General features: G+C 60.3%; 2 protein-coding genes across 4 annotated transcripts; one reads left to right on the forward strand and one right to left on the reverse strand.

Annotated features, from left to right (window-relative positions):
* Nucleotides 1-249: 249 nt before the first annotated feature.
* Nucleotides 250-15,446, forward strand: CTNND1 (catenin delta 1; the record flags this gene model as incomplete). Of its 3 annotated transcripts, XM_082000636.1 has the most annotated exons (17): nt 250-444; nt 1,579-1,650; nt 1,930-2,088; nt 2,307-2,839; nt 6,799-7,262; nt 7,367-7,550; nt 7,834-7,951; nt 8,625-8,778; nt 9,181-9,198; nt 9,456-9,524; nt 12,557-12,684; nt 13,267-13,417; nt 13,693-13,885; nt 13,992-14,106; nt 14,662-14,749; nt 15,081-15,167; nt 15,262-15,446. In XM_082000636.1, the coding sequence occupies 17 exons, from the start codon at nt 250-252 to the stop codon at nt 15,375-15,377; spliced, it is 2,844 nt and encodes a 947-aa protein (XP_081856762.1). In that variant the 3' UTR covers nt 15,378-15,446. The 3 variants fall into 3 exon arrangements, with proteins under 3 accessions (XP_081856762.1, XP_081856761.1, XP_081856763.1); XM_082000635.1 differs by lacking the exon at nt 9,181-9,198; XM_082000637.1 differs by lacking the exons at nt 9,181-9,198; nt 15,081-15,167.
* Nucleotides 15,447-18,590: 3,144 nt separating this feature from the next.
* Nucleotides 18,591-20,880, reverse strand: LPXN (leupaxin; the record flags this gene model as incomplete). The annotated part of the gene is made up of 8 exons (XM_082000247.1): nt 18,591-18,857; nt 18,941-19,089; nt 19,251-19,332; nt 19,402-19,575; nt 19,667-19,822; nt 19,899-20,004; nt 20,352-20,422; nt 20,542-20,880. 8 exons carry the CDS (start codon nt 20,878-20,880, stop codon nt 18,591-18,593), a joined length of 1,344 nt encoding a protein of 447 aa, XP_081856373.1.
* Nucleotides 20,881-21,105: the final 225 nt, after the last annotated feature.

A 21,105-nucleotide genomic window follows, 5' to 3' on the forward strand; every position in this document is an offset into this window, starting at 1 on the left:
CAGCTCTCTGGTGGTGGGGTGGGAATGGGTGTTAATGCCATAAGATAATTTTTTTTCTAGTTCTGAGAATCTGTCTGAAAATCAGTCTTTTCTCTCCTCCTTTCCTCCCCCAAATCATGTGCAGTGAAGAGAGGGGCTTCTGCCCTTCTGGGTCACTTTTCTTCCCCTCACCTTGACACCAAGCCGCCTCCACTTGTGCCTCCCTGTGCCCTCCGCCCCCGCCCTGCCCGTCCTGGGTACCCATCACCCATGGACGACTCGGAAGTGGAGTCGACCGCCAGCATCCTTGCCTCTGTCAAGGAGCAGGAGGCACAGTTCGAGAAGCTGACCCGGGCGCTCGAGGAGGAACGGCGCCATGTCTCGGCCCAGCTGGAACGAGTCCGGGTCTCCCCACAGGACGCCGGCCCGGGCTTGGCCAACGGCACGCTCACCCGGCGGCACCAGGTAAAAAACCCCCTTGGCAGAGGTGGGTGCGGAGGCTCCTGGAACTCCCGTCCGTGTCAATCCTGCCTCGGCGGGGGCAGCCCTAGGCCCGGCTCCTTTCCTTTGGCCCTCCTTGGATATGCGAGGTGGAGGAGGGCTAGGCTGGTCTCGTAACACGGATGGTGCTGTATGTGCGCTGGGGCTGAGGGTGAGCTGGGGATGTGCAAACCTACCTCAGCAGCCAGAGTCTTCTGGGGAGAAGCAGCCAGCTTTGCTACCAGGTCAGCTCTGGTTTGGTTTTGTGAAGGCTGGAGGCTCTCTATGTTCAGGACTTGGGCATCTTTTCTTCCCGTCCCGCTCAGCTTCTTGGAAGGTGGCCGAAATGCAGGGGTTGGTGTATAGCTGTGGGGGAGCGTGCGTCTCCCTCTTGTGTGACGACGGGCAAGTCCCTGGAGTCTTGGTCAATCCCCCAGGCAGCCAAACCAGGGCTGGGAGTTTTCTCTACAGGGCTGGAAATGTGGTTTCATCTTCCTTGGCTTGAGGTCTCCCTCCTGTTCTCACTTTCCCAGGCTCTGTTTTGGAGAGGGGTGCTCGGAGGGTTGGCGCGTGGCGTTGTGCAGGAGGCAGGTGCCTTTCCAGCGGTGGAAGGTGGTGGTGCTAGGAGAGATGTGTGGGTTGGGGGGAAGGAAGGGGTGGGCAGAGGGGGAGCGCAAGAGTTGAATGGTAGCACTCTGCAATCGGCTGCCGAGCATCTGCGCTGTTCCGTCACGATGCTGTGGGGGCTCTGGGATGTCGCTTGCGGCTCCTGCGTCAGAAGATGTGGAGGGTCTCTGGGGCTGTGCTGGGGAGCAGGGAAGGGTCTTGGCCATTCCCTCAGGAGCGTGTGGGCACTGTGGGCGAGCTGGGATGTCTGGAGGGGGGCTGAACGGAGTGTGCTCCAACTCTTCCCCAGGCTGGAGTGGGGGGTAGTTTGCTGCACGTTGCACAGACCCCCGAGGAGCACGCTCTTCTCCGGGGAGTGACACGTGGGGTCTCTGTCAGATGCAGGAGGTGGCCTGCTCGGGGCCTGGTGGGGAAGGCGGGGATGGATATATGGGATCCCAGCAGTGGGAGGTCAGTCTAGTAACAGGCCCGCTATGGTGCTGTGTGTTTCAGAACGGCCGTTTCCTGAGCGATGCTGACCTGGAAAGGCAGAAATACCCAGATCTGAAGCTCAACGGGCCGCAGGTAAGGGAGCTGAGCCCTCTGGCTGTGGGCAGCCTGGGTGCTGGGTGGGGGGTGCGGGGGCAGGGCTCCAGTGTCCCCACCCTAGCTGGGAGCGGGGGACTTGTGTTTCTAATGTGGCTACCCTGGCTTGAAGGGGCTTTGGGTGAGGGGTTGTTGGTACCCCCTTCCATGCAAGAGGATATCAGGGCTCCTCGGGAGGTGAGATCTCTTGGCTGACTGACTCCAGGGAGGCCTGTGGTGTTGGTGGGGGGCTGACTGTCTGACCCTTGCTCCCCTCAGGACCACAGCCACCTCTTGTACAGCACAATCCCCAGGATGCAGGACCCAGGCCAGATTGTGGAGGAGACATATACCATGGAGGAGGACCCAGAAGGAGCCATGTCGGTTGTGTCTGTGGAGACATCAGACGATGGGACAACGCGGCGTACAGAGACCACGGTACAGGCCTGGGGAGAGCGTGGCAGGACAGGGCTCTGGCTGGGGACCGTGATGGCTGGGGTGCCACAGCTGTTGATGTCTGCCAGCTTGCTGTGCTGTGAGCTGAAACAGGGTGTGAAATCTGCCTGGAGTAAGGTCCTGGGCTGGAAGGGGAATCTGGGCATGCAGGGGTGCAGTGGACTTCCTGATGGGAGTGTGTCTTGCATCCATCCCTCTAGGTAAAGAAAGTGGTGAAGACTGTGACCACCCGGACGGTGCAGCAGGTGCCGGTGGGGCCCGATGGGTTACCTTTGGAAACCTCCCCAGTCACCAGCAACTACGTCCAGACCATGGACAGGAACTTCCGCAAGAATGGCAACGGGGGCCCCGGCGGCTACCTGAGCCAGCCAGGCACAGCCACCCTCCCTCGTAACTACCACTACCCTGACGGCTATGGCCGTCCCTATGAGGACAGCTACCCGGGCAGCGATCACAGCTATGGCAGCCTGTCCCGTGTCACCCGCATTGATGAGCGCTACCGCCCCTCCATGGACACCTACCGGGCCCCTAGCCGTCAGGACATCTACGGCCCCCAGCCTCAAGTGCGTGTTGGGGGCAGCAACATGGACCTCAACCATTTCCACCCCGAGCCGTACGGCTTGGAGGATGACCAGCGCAGCATGGGCTTTGAAGATGTGGACTACGGGCTTATGTCTGACTATGGCACGGCCAGGCGGGCAGGGACCCCGTCTGATCCTCGACGGCGGCTCAGGTATGTGGCAGGAGGCACTGGGGGGAGATGCTGTGGGGTCCCTTTAACTTCACCCTCCTTGGAGGAAGGAGGATCGCAGAGACAGTACCGTGAGCTGAGTCACATGCAGCTCATGCAGGAGAAAACTTGCATCCGCTTCTAATTGTCTGCTTAATTGGTGGTTAAAACTCGGTGCTAATTGAGCCAGTCATCCTGCAGCAAGGAGTTCCACTGGGCGGTTGGATGTAGCTCCGGGCCTTTCCCTCTCTGCCACCCGTTCCGCTAGTGGGATGGCAGGCGCATCTGCGCCCCAGCCTTGCTTATCCTGCTGGGAACCGCACCTGGCGCGGGGTGTGCGGCACAGCCCCACATCAGAAGTAGCAGCAGCCTCGTGATCGCACGCACGCTGAGCTGAGAGGCAGCCCCAGGGAGCAGTGCTGAGCCCGGGGCTGGGGTGAGCAAGGCTCAGCCCCACGGTGCCCTGGGCAGCGTTCCCGCAGCACTGCCTGGCCCTGGCGCAGGGCAGGAGAAGCTGCTCAACCTGTTTGGCAGTAGCAGCTTCTCCCCCTTGTAATTCTGTGGGCGATCGCTCAGCCGCTCCTTCAGCCCCGTGGCTGAGTGACTGCCCCACCAGGCTGCAGCTGCCCTTGGGCAGCCAGAGCAGGGTCGTGGTAGTCCTTTAACCGCTCTGCCAGGCTCGTGGCCGGGCACCCTGGGATGTCACCTGCTTGAGGCTGTGACTCCTGCAGACTGGTGTCTCGTGCCAGCTGCGTCTTCTTCCTGCACAAATGCTGCTGCTGCCTGCTTCAGCCCCTCAGCCTGCTCGGCTTGCTGCGTGTGCTGTCGAGTGAGGTTTGGGGAGGTGCTGGAGGAGGGCTCCGAGGGCGGCGAGGTAGGAATGGAGCGAGGGACTGAGGCTGGATCCCAGAGATGGGGAGGGGGCCAGTGCAAGCAGGCTGGGACAGATGTACATCTCCCGAGTACCCTGGGGCAGGGAGAGACAGGTAAAGCTGAACTCAGGCTGCTTAAGCTCCTGGGACATGAAACAGAGGCAGGAGGGGAGAGACCCGAGGGAAAGGAGGCTCTTGCCAGCCCCCGTCAGATCTCTGCCCATCTCGAGGCGTGCACTGTAAATCCACAGTAGCTCCCGGATGCTGAAGGGACTAGAGGAGGAGCTTTGTCTGTCCTTTCGGCTTGTGCCAGCACAAGTGTTTCTGTTGCTGTGCCCAACCAGTTGGGGCGGTTGTTCACCCAGACTGACTTCCCGGGCCCGCCTCGCCCTGTGAGGCTTGTGCTGCTAGAGGAGAGCAGGCAGGGCAGCCGCCCCCGCTGCCCGCACTGACTCAGGCAGCCAGCATCAGCAGTTTTGAGCACGTGGCCATCGTTGCTAGCCCCACGGTGAGCAGCTTGGGCAGGAGGGGTTAAGCAGGCGTGTCCAACCCGTGGCCGCTTCTGGCTGCGGAGGGAGCGAATGCCAGCCAAGGCAGAAGGCTCTGGCTTGCAAACCTTCGCTGGGATTGTGTCCTGCCCAGCACGTGGGGCCCGGAGCACTCCCTGGATGGCCCAATCTGAACTGCTTGGCCTTTGAGACCACAAGTCCTCTCTGCTGGGCTGAGGCTGTCCTGCTGGAGGACAGGAGTTAAGGAGCCAGGTGCAGGAGTGCAGCTGGGTAGGAGCCCAGGAGGCTTGGGTCACAGAGGGAGAAGGTCCCACTTCCAAGCACGCTGGAAGGAGCAGCCCTGGTGGAGATGTCACCTTGTCCTGCAGGGATGGTGCCAGGTATGGAAGAAGGGTTGGTGCGGCCCATGAGCAGGCTCTCCTTCCCCAGGCAGACCGATAAAGATCGCAGCAATCTGTGGAATCCAGGCACTGTTGAGCTTGGCTTGTCCCCTGCCTTCTCAGTTACCGTCTGTGCTCAGCCACCCGGCTTGCAGGAATGGCAACGGGCGAGATCAGCATCCCCCCTGCCTCAGAGATGTTTGTCTTGAGCAGGGGCCTGGCTGTTAATGACTTCCTTCAGGGAGGCAGCTTGCCAGGCACGTGGGAGACGAAGGAGCGTGTTGAGCTGAGACGCAGCACATGCTGGCTTCCATCGGTCCCCTCTCCTGTGGCGCTTCTTGGAGCTCCCTCTCTTCGGGGAAGAGGGAAGGGGGCTTCAGCGGCAGTGCAGGGTGTGCTCCCCGCTCCCTGCCAGCCCCACCTCACCTGGAGGGGCAGGGTGGGATCCAGCACTGAATGACCCTTGCGGCTGGGCATGGTGAGCTCCCTTTCGGGGCGTGTGAGTCTTGGCATGGGACAGAGGTCCGCTGCCGGCTGCGCCGACAAGCATCGAGTGGCTCGTTTGCAGCGCTGGCGCTTGGCTGCGTCTTGCTCCTGCCTCGTCCCGCTGCAGGGGTGGAGGTGGTGGCTGGTGTGGTCCGCTGAGCGCCGTGCCCTGCAGCAGCGGGGAGCGACTCCCTGGAGCGGCCGGGCTCCTCGGCATCTCTTAGTAGCCAGGCGATGTGGCAAGCAACGCATTTCCCTGTCGGGACGTGCTGAAAGCCACCCTCGCAGCCCGGTGCCACCGTCCGCGGTGGCGCCGTGCGGCCAGCATCCTCACCCAAGGGGGATGTGGCTATGGAAGCGGCCGCCGCCTGGAGCTGGTGCTTTTGGCGAGTGCTGTACCAGAGGCTGTAGGGGAAGTGGTGGTGTAGGGAGCAGAACCTGTTACCATCCCTCGTTGCAGCCTTCCCTGCCTGCTCAGGGGCAGGGGACTGCCCACACCTGATGTGGGGGCTCGGAAGGTGGCTGAGCAGTCCCCGGGGCAGATGTGAGCTGGAGGATGCTACGGCATCTTGGACCTCAGTTGTGCCTGCCCAGTGCCCTGGCACAGCAGGGCTGATGGCAGTGGTCAGGCCCCTCTGTTAAGTGCCAGGTCCCCTCCCATCCCCTTCTGTTGGAAATGGCTAGATTCCTCTGCCAGTGACTACAAAAATAGAGTGAGAACCTGGGATTTTGTGTGGCTTGTGTTCTGGGGGTGTTAAATGTCACCTTGGCACGTGGGGGACTAGTTGCACTTCTTTCGGCTTCTATGTGCTTGCTGGGGCTTGTTCCCAGCGCTGCTGGGTCTGTGGGTGATCCACTCTTCACGAGGGCAGGGGCTGCGGGACCACAGCTCTTCCCGTGCCTGAGCCGAGAGCAGCGAGGTTAACTCCTGCAGCCCGTGTGCCTCTTGGTGCCTGACTACGCCTGTCCCCTGGGCAGCAGGGCAGTCGGCATATACTGCCGGGCATCTGAAGGCAAAAGAGTTTGAGCCCAATCCTGGGTAAAAAAAGATAAGTCTTTGCGCTCACCGTGATGCTCTGAAGTAATGGCAGTGGCTTGGGCTGGCAGCAGCTTGCGTGTGCTGGGCTGCTGTGGGGCAGCTGGGGTGACGGCTGCGGCGTTGGATACGGCCGGGTGGTGCAGCGGAGAACTGGGCACTGCTGTGCTGTGGCGTGGGCCTGGGGAGCTCCGGGGTGATTCGCTCTCCCAGCGATCTGTTGTGGTGTGAACTTGCCCTCTAGTGGCTGCAGACCCAAATGGGTTTTTGTGCCGCTGGGGCTGGCTCCTGCCGCCCTGGAGGTTATGCAGAGACCAGGACCCAGCCTCTGACCCAAAGCTAAGTGCAGTGGGGGGGTGGGAAGGGGCTGGAATAGGTGTTGAGGATGCCTTCTCCAGCGGAACAACCGCCTGCTTCCTGAGCAGGCCTGGGGGTGCATGGGGGTGGCCGGCTGCGGCTATGGGCTGCAGCTGGGCCCTGACTGGGCGGCAGGAAGGTGCCCCGACACTGCTCTGCCACCTCGCTCCCAGCCCCTGATGGGAGTCTGCCTGGCATGCTCCAGCAGGGTAGTGGTGACTAGATGCTGCGTGCACTTCAGCCCATTTCTGGTTCGTTCGAGGGGGCACAGCATCCCCCCAGGTCTAGGGTTCGTGCTGATGCCTGTTGTCTTCTCTCCTAGGAGTTATGAAGACATGCTGGTGGATGAAGTGGCACCTGACCGGTATTACTGGGCCCCTCTGGCTCAGCATGAGCGGGGTAGCTTGGCTAGTCTGGACAGCCTGCGGAAGGGAGGTCCGGCCCCGGGTAACTGGCGCCAGCCAGAGCTGCCGGAGGTGATAGCCATGCTGAGCTTCCGGCTGGATGCCGTCAAGTCCAACGCGGCCGCCTACCTGCAGCACCTCTGCTACCGTAACGACAAGGTGAAGACGGAGGTGCGCAAGCTGAAGGGCATTCCTGTGCTTGTGGGATTGCTAGACCACCCCAAAAAAGAGGTGCATTATGGTGCCTGTGGAGCCCTCAAGAACATCTCCTTTGGCAAGGACCAAGACAATAAGATTGCCATTAAGAATTGCGATGGGGTACCCGCTCTGGTGCGCCTGTTGCGGAAGGCCCATGACATGGACCTCACGGAGGTCATCACAGGTAATGGCTCCGGGGAGGAGAGGCTAATCTGTTGGGTGAGGGATGCACAGCGCAGGTTTTAAGCTCAGGGTCTGATTGATCACCTCCCGCTTGTGGCATTGCAGGAACACTGTGGAACCTGTCCTCGCATGACTCCATCAAGATGGCCATTGTGGATCATGCGCTACATGCTCTGACCGATGAGGTTGTCATTCCCCGCTCAGGCTGGGAGCGGGAACCCAATGAGGACTCGAAACCACGCCATATTGAGTGGGAGTCGGTGCTCACCAACACCGCTGGCTGCCTTAGGTATGGGAGGGGGGCTGGTGGCAGGGAGCTGGCGGGGGTCGGGGCTGCTGTAGCAGTCCTTTCTGGCTGTTCTGGTAGCTTTCTGGGACTGCCAAAGGAGGTCTGCGGAAGAGCTGCTCTCCTAGGACAGCTGCTGGTGATGCAGCCCTTGATTTTTGGGGGAGTTTCTCTCAGTGGAGGGGAGCTACAGGAGCTTTTCTCTTGTTTGAGCTCTGCTGGGTGTGGGCTGCTCCTCGCCTGCCCTCAGCTGTGTCTCCCATGGTGGTTCTCTCCTGCCTGCCAGGAACGTGAGCTCAGAGCGGAGTGAGGCCCGTCGGAAGCTGCGGGAATGTGACGGGCTGGTGGATGCCCTGATCTACATCGTCCAGTCCGAGATCGGCCAGAAGGACTCGGACAGCAAGGTACCGCAGCAGGGGTGGCGTTGGGGCGCATGTAGAGTTCTGCCCTTGTCAGCCAGCTCTAGCAGTGCTCTGCTGTTCATGGTGGCTGAAGCTGGGTTCATCCCAAGATGGACGAAGAATGGATAAGGGGAAACTTCACCAGGGAGGGATGTGGTCTGACAGGACTAGCTTGGGAAAGCCCAGTCCAGGCTCGCACCTTTCCGCAATCTCTGCTTGGGGGGAGAGAGCTGGTGTAGGATGTGACCTGGGTGCCGTTTGACCGGGAGGCATCTGGCGCTCAGCCTGCGGTTTGCAGTAGGACCGCTGGGCCTCCAGCAGGGTCTGGTGGTGTCACTCACCCCCACGCTGGTACCCCCTGGCTCAGGGCTCCTGGATCTGCTTTGGTGAGGCCTTGGCTTTAATTTTCTTTGAGCCTTTCCTCAGATGTTTCATGCTTATGTCAGAGAGATTTTTGGGCCAGCGGAGTATGAACTCATGCCTGCAGAACTGGCCATGCCTGCTTTGGGATGGGAGTATGCTCCAGCTCCATCTGAGGTGGAGCTACATATCCCCCTGGTCCCACTTGAGACCCCCTTGGCCTGGCTTTGTGTGGCAAGCTGTGATGGGGCCCTTGCTCAGAGACGTGGGATGGGCACGTGCTGCTCCAAGTCAAACTATCTGGCTTTCTCTCTAGCTGGTGGAGAACTGTGTGTGCCTGCTGAGAAACTTGTCCTACCAAGTCCACCGTGAGATCCCGCATGCCGAGCGCTACCAGGAGACACCTCTGGCCCCTGCCAACAATGCTGGGCCCCACGCTGCGAGCTGCTTTGGTGCCAAGAAGGGCAAAGGTTCGTTGGGTGTCAGCAACATGGGGGGAGGTGGGATGAAGACAGATCTACTACAGTGGAACTTAAGGGTGGTCTTGGGGTCTTGGTGCGCCTACTCTGGCATCTCTTGTGTGAAGGCTAAACCGCAGCTTTCTCTGGAGACGCAGTGGTCTCTGCCTCCCCTGGCTTTGGGAGCTACTGCTTGGCTTACCCAAAGCATTTGATACAAGCTAATGGTGGGTTTCTGTGGTGGTGGGATGGTGATGGATAGATGTCCACTAACTCCACACCTTCCCTTGTCTCCTGTGTTGCCCCTTCCCCTTCCCTTTGCTTTCTTGCCAAATGATCTGCCCCATGATGCTGTCGGCACTTCTCTCCTCCTGCCTCCCCTCTCCCCTGTCCTTCTCTCCGCTTCGCCAATAGACGAGTGGTTCTCCAGAGGTGAGTGTGCTCTTGGTTTTAATTTTTCCATGGTTTGATTGGGTGCTTTCTCTGGCTCTTTGTTCCCCCCCGCCCCCCAGCTGGGCGTGTTCTGCCTGCAGTGTGGCTAATGCCCTTGATGTCCCCTTCTGGGACATGCCGGTAGCTTAGCTTCAGCTCACCTCTGGGCTTGTTCTTGTAGCAAGTGGCAACGAGCTGTTGGGCTGCGATGGGTGGGGAGAGGAGGTGTCTTATGCCTCTCTACTTGCCCTTTGAAGGTAAAAAGCTCCCGGAAGATCCTGGTGCCGATACAGTGGATTTTCCCAAAAGAACAACTCCAGCCAAAGGTATGTTCCTCAGTGTGCAGGGCTTGGGTGCGCAGGGCTGCTTCTCCACAAGCAGTCCAGGAGAGGAGTGAGTAGAATTGATTTCCCATGGAAGTGAGCCTCTCGGATGCGCTGAGGTTTGGTTTGGAGGAGGTGTCTTTCCGGTTGCCCCGATGCCTGTTAAAACACTAGCTGTGCCACAGACAGTTGTGAGGGTGCTGCTTGTGCTTGGAGGAGCTCAGCGCTGCCTCAAGACAGGCTTCCTGGGCCGCAAAAGGAGCGGTCCCTATTGCCCTAGGGTCTGAGGGACAGCATGGTGACACAACCCTAGGAAGGGTGGCCCTCTGTGGTGGCCTCGGACTTCTCAGTGTAACTGCCCTCTTGCCTGCTCTTCTCTCCTGGGCATGAAGAACAGGCAGGATTTAAAGTGTTCTCCAGCATGAGCATGGGGAAGGGTCATTCCCAGAAACCTCTGGGGACAAGTGTCTGTGGTGGATTGACCCTGGCTGTATGCCAGGTCCCACAAGAGTCACCATTCCACCCCTCACCTCTGTGAATCACGTATTTAAGAATTATCATTAAAATCCATGTTCATCACACAATCTTAACAGTCTTCACAAACTTCGCTTACATTAACAAAAAAGAATTCCCCACACCAAAATCAAAATAACATGATCGCAGCACCGAACGGAAGTGGACGATGTACATACAGCATCTACCCTTTGTCCCTTCACCACAGTTATAACAGCTGAAATTCCCCATGATCATTCTGCACTCTTAACATTCTTCAGTCTGTGCTTTGCCCGTTCCCTCTCCCAACTACTATCCTTACCTCTAATTCCTCGGGCCCCAGGTTGGGTGCCAGAAAGGTGGTGGGTTGACCCTGGCTGGATGCCAGGTGCCCAGCAAAGCTGCTGGGCAGGGGAGAGAATATAACAAGAAGCTTGTGGGTTGAGATAAGGTCAGGGAGAGATTGTTCACCAATTACAATCATGGGCAAAACGGACTCAACTTCAGTGGGTATGGGTTTAGTGGCCATGGTGGTGCTGGGTTGACGGTTGGGCTTGTTGATCTTGAAGGTCTTTTCCAAACGTAATGATTCTATTACTTGGGGAAATTATGTTATTGCTAATCAAAATCAGAGTAGGATAATGAGAACTAAACGCAAGTCTTAAAACATTCCCCCCACCCCTCACTTCTTGGCCCCAACTTCACTCCTGGTTTTCTCCCTCATCCCCCTGAGCAGCGCAGGGGGATGGGGGATGGGGGCTGTGGTCAGTTCATCACACTGGTCTCTGCTGCTCCTTCCTTCTTACGGGGAGGACTCTTCACACTGTGCCTCCTCCAGCCTGGGGTCCCTCCCATGGGAGATAGTCCTCCACGGACTTCTCCAACATGAGTCATTCCCACGGGCTGCAGTCCTTCACGAGCTGCTCCAGCCCGGGTCCCCCCACGGGTGCCGTCCTTCAGGAACGGGCTGCTCTAGCCTGGGTCCCCCCACGGGTACCGTCCTTCAGGAACAGGCTGCTCCAGCCTGGGTCCCCCCACAGGTGCCATCCTTCAGGAACAGGCTGCTCCAGCCGGGGCTCCTCTCTCTCCCCACGGGGCCACAGGCCCTGCCAGGAGCCGGCCCCAGCGCGGGCTGCCCACGGGGTCACGGCCTCCTTTGGGCATCCCCCTGCCCCGGCGTGGGGCCCTCCCCGGGTGCGGGTGCAGATCTGCTCCCCCGGGGAGCTCCATGGCCGCAGGGGCACAGCCCAGCCTCCCCGGGGGCTTCCCTGGGGGCTGCCGGGGACCCTCTGCTCTGGCGCCTGGAGCCCTCCTGCCCCTCCTGCTCTGGGCCGGGGACTGCGGGGCTGCTCCTCTCACATGGGGTCACTCCTTTCTCTGGCTGCAATTGCTGTGCCAGTTTTTTTTCCCCTTCTTAAATATGTTGTCCCAGAGGTGTTGCTGCCGTTGCCGATGGGCTTGGGCTTGGCCTTGGCCAGCAGCGGGTCTGTCTCAGAGCCAGCTGGCCCTGGCTGGGGCTTGGACACAGGGGAAGCTTCTGGCAGCTTCTCACAGCCCCTCTGCTACCAAAACCTTGCCACGCAGACCCGATACAGCATCTCACCACCTAGAGGGCTGCAAATCACAGCCCCTCTCTGGCTGGCCAAGTGGTGGGCAGTAGCCCAGGGCTTGAGTTCAGCAACTTGTGCCCCAAAACACCCTGTGGATCCTGGGAGGACCCTGGTGCTCGCAGAGGTATGAAGAGTTAAGCTAGAAGAATCACAAGGAAACCTGGGACAGACTTGACCTTGTGAGCAGCTCAGATATGCAGTGGTGGCTCCTCAGGCTGACCTGGGCTGTGGGAAGAGTCATCACCCACCTCTGGTGGAAGCCTGAGAAGCTACATGCTCTGTCCTTCAGGAGCCGGGGCCATCCCTCACTGCAGCTGAGGACAGAGCCAGATGGAAAACATGGCCTTGCCACCGTAAACAGTGGTCTCGCTGCTTCGGGGCGTATGTTCCCATGGAAAAGAGTTAGTACTTGAAGGCCTGCTCCCTACGTGCTTGTTAGTGGAGAGCTGGAGACCTGGTGCCTTCAGTCTCTGAGGAGGAGCTGAACCCAAGCTTCTTCAACATGGTGGTGGCCGCTCCTCGCTCAGGGTGTTTCCCCTTTCTCCTGAGAGTGCAGGCTGAGCCTTTTGCTACTGCAGCACCTGGCTGCCGAGTTGGCCGCCCCACCACGTGCACTTGCCTGGGTTTGGTATTTCTCAGGCAGGTCTTGTGCTGAAATTGAGGTCTCCTTGCTGATAGCAGTACTGCGGCTCAGCCCAAACCTCTTCCGAGCTGCACTGGGGACTGGGCAGTAGCGACGGCACCCCTGATCAGGGCTGGGACCTGGGGTTTCTGGGGCAGCCTGGCCCCCTGTGTACCCAGGATCCGGCCTCCAGGAAGCAGTGATCCTGGGTAAAAGCTTCCAGCCTTGTCTGCCCAGCGGTGCCTCTCTGAATTAGCCAGATGCTCGCAGAGCCCTCGAGTGAGTCTTTCCTACCTGTGTTCTTCTGTCAGGCTACGAGCTCCTCTTCCAGCCAGAAGTGGTCCGGATATACATCTCCCTTCTAAAGGAAAGCAAGACTCCAGCCATCCTAGAGGCTTCGGCGGGAGCCATTCAGAACCTGTGTGCTGGCAGCTGGACGGTGAGTGCCTCGTGGAGCGAGCCACATCCACCTTCCCCTGTGGTGCAGGGGAGGGGGCCTTGGGGAGCAGAGAGCATCACCCTTGGGATCCCAGCAGAGCTGCAGATGGCTAAAGCGCTGCCGTTTCAGGCCATTTGCTTTGTACGTGGCTCACTGCTCAAGAAGATGCTGTTCAGGAGCATGGATCGGGTGTGGACCAGGGCTCTGTGCTCCCTGTCAGCTGTGTCTTCCCAAGGGCTGCCTGCCTGCGTCCCTGCCTGCAGCCAGCTCCCTGCCATTCCTTCCCTTCTGTAGGCTGGCGGCAGGGCATGAAGGTCTGGGGCTGCTCTACAGCCCCTGGGCCTGCATTCTCTTGGTGTTTATGGAAAGACCACCTGGGAAATCTTGCTCGCCTGGCCTGCAGGGGGGCTTTGGGACAGGAACGGGGCCTCTACAGTCTGTCTCACCGTGGGTGAAGCCAGGACCATCAGCTCCCAAGATGAGGGCGGGTGGCAAGGCACGTGGTGGTGTCCCCAGCCCCAGGAGTGGGGAGAGACTGTGCCTGCCCAGATGACCCTGTGGTGCTCTGCCTCTGCCCTGCAGTATGGCCGGTACATCCGCTCGGCGCTGCGCCAGGAGAAGGGACTCTCTGCCATCGCTGACCTCCTGACCCACGACAGTGAGCGAGTGGTGAAAGCGGCGTCCGGAGCCCTGCGCAACCTGGCTGTCGACTTGCGTAACAAAGAGCTGATAGGTGAGGGCTGCAAAGGAGAGGACATCGTGCTCTCCGTATCCATCTGGGTTAGGCAGGAACTTCTTCCTGATCTTGGCAGCTGAGGGAATGTGTGGGCATGGCGCCAGCACAGCATCTGTCTGCTGCTCCTCTCCCAGAGTAGCATGTGCTGAGCTCCACTGAGAGGGACATCAGAACTGGTCACCTGTCCCTCATCCTTCTGCAGTGATTCCCCCCCACCCCACCTTGCAGTCTTCTTCCTCCCTTGCTCATGCCCAGCTCTTTCCCTTTCCCAGGTAAACATGCCATCCCCAACCTAGTGAAGAACCTGCCTGGAGGCCAGCAGACCCCAGCCAAAAACCTGTCTGAGGACACAGTGGTGTCAATCCTCAACACCATCAATGAAGTAATTGTAGACAACCTTGAGGCTGCCAAGAAGCTGCGGGAAACACAGGGGATTGAGAAATTGGTCCTGATCAACAAGTCTGGGTAGGCTTTGCTTGACAGATGGTGCAAGGGATAGAGAGGGGCTTCTCTAGGAGCTTTGTTGAGGCCATGGGTATTTCCAAACATCTCTTCCTTCACCTCTTTCTAGGAACCGCTCAGAGAGAGAAGTTCGAGCAGCTGCTCTCGTCTTGCAGACAGTCTGGGGATATAAAGAGCTGCGGAAGCCCCTTGAGAAGGAAGGCTGGAAGAAGTCAGATTTCCAGGTATGGGGATGCCCTGTTGGCAGTAGGCAGGGTCCTGCAGCAGGGAGAAGGGTGTTCCTGGAGCTCAGCAGTACTGGATTTCAGCTCTTACCTTGCTGGTGGGATTAGAGATCCTTGAAGCCTCTGCTACTTCTCAGCAGATGGTTGGCAGGAAGTCTCTACTAAGGAAGAAACACCCTGTAAGGCTTTAAGCCCTGTGTCCCGCACGTAAGCATGTAGATCTGCTGGCAGGAGAGTTTGCAGCACTAAAAGCCACTATGGCAGTGCTGAAGAACAAGGTTCTCCAGGGCTTGGTTTCTTTCCCAAAAGCTGGGACTATCCTTCCTTCATAAGGGCTGGGTGCTGCCCTGACCCAGCCCAGGCAGGCCACCTCCACTCCAGTGTGGGTGTAGCCGTGGGTTCTGGAGCACCCTCTGGTTGCTTCAGCCCCCTTGCTCAAGGGTTGTGGGAGGGTTCCTGGGTCCATCCTGGTGTTGAGGGCTGGGGGGGTGGGATGTGCTGATGAGGATGGAGTGTCTGGGCCAAGGTGTGAGTGGTCACTGTCTGATGCTCCAGGTGAACCTGAGCAATGCCTCTCGGACCCAGGGAGGCAGCTCGTTTGATGACAGCACCTTGCCTCTCATCGACAGGAACCAAAAAACAGGTATGTGCCTTCCCTTCAGCACCTGTCCCCACTGTCATCCTTCCACCCTGTGGGTACCCAGAGCAGCTGGTGCTTGTCCCCTCCCCGATCTTCAGCCCTGGCTTTCTTGGCAGCCGCAGCTGCTCACACAAGGGCATCAATTTGGGCTTTAGGTGGCTTCTTGGGTCTAGAAATGATGCATGCAGTTAGCGTAGGTCCTGTAGCATCCTTGGGTCAATAGTGCTGTGGCTGCAACTGGGTCTGGGCTCTTCTAGCTGAGGTAGGCAGTCGTTCCTCTGCTGCTCATGGCTGCAGGGGCTGTGTCTGATCTGCTGCTCTCCCACGCTTGTAGATAAGAAATCCTCCCGGGAGGAGATCCAGATGAGCAACATGGGACCAGGTAGGAGAGGGACTGGAATGGAGGCGTCTTGCCTCCTTGGTATGCTGGGAGGGGGCAGAGTTCACATCTCCTGTGGGGATGATGCTGCCTCCCACGGAGGTGACATGACTGACTGTCCCCTCTCCTGCTCCAGACAACTATTCCACACTCAATGAGAGGGACCACAGCAGGACACTGGACCGAACTGGTGACCTTGGAGATACGGAGCCCGTGAAGGCAGCGCCACTGATGGTGAGCAGCTCTTCCTAATGAGGGAGGAGTGAGCAGGACTGGGGTGCAGGAGATGACACATTGTTGTCCTGGCTGGCAGGAGGAGGGGAGAACTGGGCTCCCACAACTAACACCCCCATCCCGCTCCGTTGCCCCTACTAACCCCCATGTGTCTGCAGCAGGAGGAGGGGCAGGAATTGCAGCCTGAGGTAGAGGAGGCGGAGGAGGATGCTGCCGTGCTTTCCCCTGTGTCGGTATGTCCCGCAGCGTCCTGCCCCATCTGAACGGCGGCGACAGATCCTGCTGCGCTGTTGGGGTGCTTCGGCCAGCCAAATTCTGCTCTGATCGCTGCTGCCTGCAATCGCTGCCTGATCCATCGGGGCCATGATCACGTCTCCGCTGCGTGCGCGCTCGCTCTCCGGGTGTGCTAATGCCTCTCCCTCTCTCTCCACAGCAGAAGATCTAGCTGATGTCCCTGCCTCCACTCAGTTTGGGTTGATAATATATTATATATATAAATATATATATATATATAACTCTTCGTGGTGGAATGGACTGGCTTTTACCTTGTCTTATTTCTGGATTTTTTGCTGGACTGTTTGTGCCAACTAGCCAGCCAAATGACTGGGCCTGGTCCCCCAGGGGCAGCCCAGGCCACTCTGCCTCCTCTAGACCGTTGCACCTCCCCGTTCTGGGACACCTCGACCAATAACTCTTCCCCCCGTCCACCACCATCTCCTTCCTCTAGAGAGTAAAACCCTCCTGCCTGATTCTGCCAGATCGGCCGGCATGGATGCTGCAAAAAGACTCCGTATCTCTGCCTTGACCAGGAACTGCCTTTCTCCCATGCCTTCCCTCTGCTCGGAGACGTCTGCAGGGACAGAGACTGGGGCCTCGCGCTCCACCTTTTTTGTTTGTTTCGTTGCCTATAGGATATATTTTTGTGTGGGATCACTCTTCAGCCAGGGCTGTGGGGACAATGGGAGCACCCCTCCCTGGTGGTGCTGGGACCGGGGTGAGGGGGGCTGGAGTCGGGGGGGGGGGGCGGGGCGAGGGGAGGGAAAAACAGCAATAACTTCTCTTGCTTTGCTCTAGATGAGGCTTCAGGGGCATGGGAAGAGGGACCTGACTCTGGATGCCGCAGAGGGGTCTGGATGGGGCCGCTGGCCCCCACGCGGTGATTGGTGTGAGGAGGGATCCTTACGTGGGGAAGGTGGTCAGTGCGGGGCAGCTCGCGAGGGGCCCCCCAGCGTGGGAGGCGACGGGTCCCCGTGGAGGGGGGAGGCAGGCTTCTTGGGGTGCGCTAGGCGTGAGGAGCAGGTGCTGGCAGGCCTGCAAGTGGGCAGAGCCAGGGTCACCCCCGCGCACCAGCCGCCTGCGGCGGTGCCCCCCCGACTTTCTCTTGACACGTGCCTTTCTTTTGCCACTGTGAAATAGCTCTTTGAATTGTACTGTCTGGCGGCTTGGCTGGGGAAGGGGTGTCTCCTGGGCTTCCGGCAGGGCTGAGCTCTTCTCTTCCCCATCAGGAGCCTTAACTCTGCAGTGGGGCTGGAAACCTGTTTTGGGGGGGGCTCCCAGCCCCCTTGCCCTCACTGATGGGGTGCAGGGCTCTCATCTGCACCCTGTCCTGGGGAGACTGGGCTGCCACATCCTCCCCCTCTCTGCTGTGGTGCTGGGGGGACACATTTAAGTGCTGTGATCTTTTGGGGAGCCCTTGGGCTCCCTGTGCAACTGGAAGCCTCTGTAGGAGGCTGCAAACTGGAGCAGGAGCCCTCCCCAGCCTGGGGCTCCCCCAAAGCGTGGGCTGATGTGGGGAGCGGGGAGGCTGCAGCAGGCAGAACGGGTGCCTTGCTCCTGCCTGCTCCTCTGCCCGAGAGCACCTCCCAGCTCTGGCTGAGCCCTCTCTGGCTCCAGCCCCACCTCAGTTTGGTTTGGTTTTGTTCTAGGGTCTAACTCTTCTCTTTTCCTTTAAATATGTAAAACACTAATTCCTTTTTTAATTCCAAATGAACCAAAAGAAAAGCTTCCCTCTCCCCTCCTCCCCTGCCCTGGTGGGGAATGGGGCTAGGGAGGAGGGGAGTGGGGAGCGACAAGCCATTCCTTGTCTGATTCCTGTGCACACTCTTGTAACGCTTTTAAAACAAAATGATTTTTTATATAAATAAAGTTTTTAAAGAGTGTCTGTGTGCCTGCCACTTAAGGCTCCCAGCTGCGTGGTTTTAGCTTTGCAGCTGGGACCAGGCGTCTCTTCCAGGGGCAGGGCTCTGCTTCTGAGTGTCACTCGTCTCTGCGTGGCCCCGAAGGATGCCACTTTGTGACAAACCCTTTCTTGGGCCGGAGTGACATTTCCTCCCCTTTATAGCAAAAGGTTGGAGGAAAAGTACAAAGCACCAAAACTTTGCTTTCTGGCTGGGGGAGCCCTCTGGAGCAAGGGCTGCCCCAGCGGGGCACGGCTGGGCTGCAAGCATGCTCCCCTCTTCTGGGGGAACCCTGAAACCAGGCAGAAACACTGGGCTACCCTGCTTTGCTCTCACCTATGTGTGAGTGTGAAAATAAATACAGAAAGAAATTCGGTTGTGGAAATAGCTTTTTGGAAGCAGTTTTCTGGCTTCTGCTTCAAAGCAGGTTTTTACTGAAGCTGTGTTGCTGTCAGAAGGATGTCCCAGGGCGCGGCGCAGCTCGCTTTGCCCGCTGGTAGCAGGACACGGGTCTGTGGTGGTGCCCGTTTCCTTCGGGGCGCAGCACGGCTGGAGCTTGACCTGCTCCCCCAGGGAGGCTGGGACCCCTGTCCTCGGGGTTAGGGGGGAGAAGCGGCTGGGGCAGAGTCTCACTGGCCTGCAGTGTCCTGGGAGAGGGGACCCAAGGCACCCATGGGTGGGGGGAAGCGCCTCCACCTGGCCCGGGCTGCAGCCTGCCCCCCTTGCCTTGCACCCTTGTCCCCAAAGCCACCAGCGAGCAGAGCAAAGGTAGGGCCGGGTGTTCTGTTGCTTCAGGGCGAGGGGACGGTGCCCAGGACCTGTGGTGTGGCAGGGCCAAGGCCAGGAATGTCTTGGCGGGAGCAATGGACACAAGGAATGGTGCCGGGTGTGTCTGGCTCGGCAGGACCAGCGCCCAGGGTGGCGGTGAGCGGAACAATACGATGCACGTTTGGCTCGGCAGGGCTGATGGTGGGGGTTTTGATGGTGGGGACGACACCAGGGCCGGGCAGCCGGGCAGGAACGGGGGCTGGGGGGGCAGCTGGAGGGCTGGGGGTCAGAGGAAGAGCTTGTCGTGGCAGGCCTGACAGTACATCTTGCTGCCGCGCTCGTGGAAGGCACCTTTCTGTAGCTGCCTCAGGCAGTAGGCGCAGATGAAGTGCTCGGGGTGGTACTTGTGCCCTGCGGCCGTGATGCAGCGGCCGGTCACGGGGCGGCCGCAGCCGTGGCAGATGCTGCCCTGCCGCTGGTGGAAGTGCAGCTCGCAGTAGGGCCGACCCTCCAGTTCAAAGAAGGAGCCGCTGGTGAAGCTGCTCAGGCACTCCTGCGGGGAAGGAGACGGGGAAGGCTGGCACGGCCTCAGGGACACGCTCAGCCCTGTGTCCCCGCCGGCCACTGCCCGCTCACCGTGCACACGAAGCACTCGGGGTGCCAGACAGCCTGCAGGGCAGACAGGTAATGGTCCGTCACGGGGTGCTCGCAGCCCTGGCATTTCGGGGCAAACATGGCCAGGAAGTCCCGGCGGCAGTACGGCTTCCCGCTCCGCTCATGGAAACCTGCGGGGAGGGTGTCGGGAGGGCAGGCTCGCAGCAGGGGGTGGTGGGGCACGGGTGCCCGGGATAGGAGGCAAGGGAAAGACCCTGGGGGGATGTCAGATGGGTACAAGGCCTGGGCTCTGGGTGGGTGCAGGACCCCACGCCTGTCCCCTGGGACATACCGTCATCTCCAAACGCCTGCCCGCAGTGGGCACAGAAGAAGTGCTCGGGGTGCCAGGTCTGGTCCAGGGCCGTGAGGACTTTCTGCAGGAAGAGGCAAGGTGAGGGGGCCGGTGGCGGCGGGGGGTGGTGTGGGGGGCCAGGGGGGCTTACCTCACGGACGGGGCCGGCACAGTAGGCGCAGCGGGGGGAGAAGGCCTGGTGGTAGTCCTCCTCGCAGTATGCCCGCCCGCCGCGCTCGAAGAAGGGCTGGCCGCCCAGCTCCTGCCCACAGCGGGCGCAGGTGAAGTGCTCAGGGTGCCAGGTTCTGCCCAGCGCTGTGAGCACCTGCGAGGAGGCCGGAGGCAGCGAGAGCGGCTCCAGGGGATGCCGTGAGCCGAGGGGAGAGGGGTGCCGGCATGGAGGCGCGGGGGCTCACCTGGCCAGCGATGGGCTTGCGGCAGGCGGCGCAGACGCCGGTAGGGGCGGCTGTGATGCCCAGCTCCTGCAGGCCCTGTGTGAGGCTGCCCAGCATGTCATCCAGCGAGGGCTTGGGCTCCGCTGGCACCCCGGCTCCCTGCCCCGCAGCCGCTAGCTGCCAGGAAGGAGGATGGTGAGGGCTGGCTGAAGGCCAAGCCCCCGACCGCCTTGCCCCCAGGGACAAGGCTTACCTTATTCTGCACGTGGCCCAGGTCGGCCAGGAGCTCATCCAGCTGCTGGGCGGCCGCCGTGGGTGGGGCAGAGGGGAGCAGCGGCCGGGGGGCTGCTGTGGGGCTGCTGGCCACGGCAGAGAGTGAGGGATGCTGCAGCTTCCGCCCCGAGGCTGGAGGGTGCCCGGGACCGAGAAGCCTCCATCCCCACGAGACGCTGCCATTTCCGCCCAGGCCACAGCAGCGGGCAGGGTGCCTCCCTGGGGACACCCTGGCAGGGGGTGGCCACAGGCGGTGGGGAGGGGGCTGCTGGAAGCCCAGCCCTCCCCCCAGCAGTGCTGCAGGGATGCGGGATACACCCCCCCGCCCCAGCTGGTGGAAGGACGCGCAGGAGGCCAGGTGACCAAGAGGACGCATCCAAGCACTCAAAAGGGTAGTCGCCAATGGCTTTGCCCTCCCGTGGCCACGTTTTACCTGTACACTATCTTCAAATCTTCTCTTGGAGGCTGAGCCGGAGGCGGCAGCTGCACCTGGAAGGACAAACCCTTGGGTCCGAGCCCACAGGCTCCTCCCCTGGCACCCTTCGCTGACTGCCCAGCACCACCACCCCAGTCATGGGCTGAGCAGGGTCTCAGCCGCCAGCCCCACGGTGTTGAGGCGTTACCTTCAGGTCTGCCGAGGCAAGCGGCTCATGGCCACAGGGGGCTGGGGGCCTGGCTGTGGCCGGATCCTTCTTGCAGGAGCTCGGCCTCTGCAGCATGCCGTCCTCGGAGGCCTGGCGAGAGCTCTGCTCCAGTTCTGCCAGCAAAGCATCTGCACAGAGAGACCTGGGCTGGGCATCCCAGACGCTGGCTGCCCGCCCTGCCTGCACACCCCCCAGGCGGTCTTGTGCCACTCCTGAAATCTCGGGAGCAAAAGCAGCATCAACGGCAGCTTCTGCCAGGCAGGCACCAGGGCCCTGAGGGGCTGTGGTGGCCCTGAGCACCCTCACCCGGGCCCCCATCCCCAGCGCGGGACGCGCCCACCACGCTGCGCAGCCTTCCTGAGGCATGAGCGACTGCTGGCAACGGGGTCCTGCTTCCCCACGCCCCGTCTCTGGCTTACAAACTTAAACTCACCCGGCGCAAGCCCTGGTGCGAGGGAGCTAAGCCTCGGTGCCTCCTGCGCGCCCAGAGCGGTGCTTCCCACAGGGAGGGCAAAGCGCTTTCTCTTTCCGCTTTTACCTCGC

Source organism: Phaethon aethereus (genome assembly GCF_964289735.1).
Source record: "Phaethon aethereus genome assembly, chromosome: 5".
Lineage (NCBI taxonomy): Eukaryota > Metazoa > Chordata > Aves > Phaethontiformes > Phaethontidae > Phaethon > Phaethon aethereus.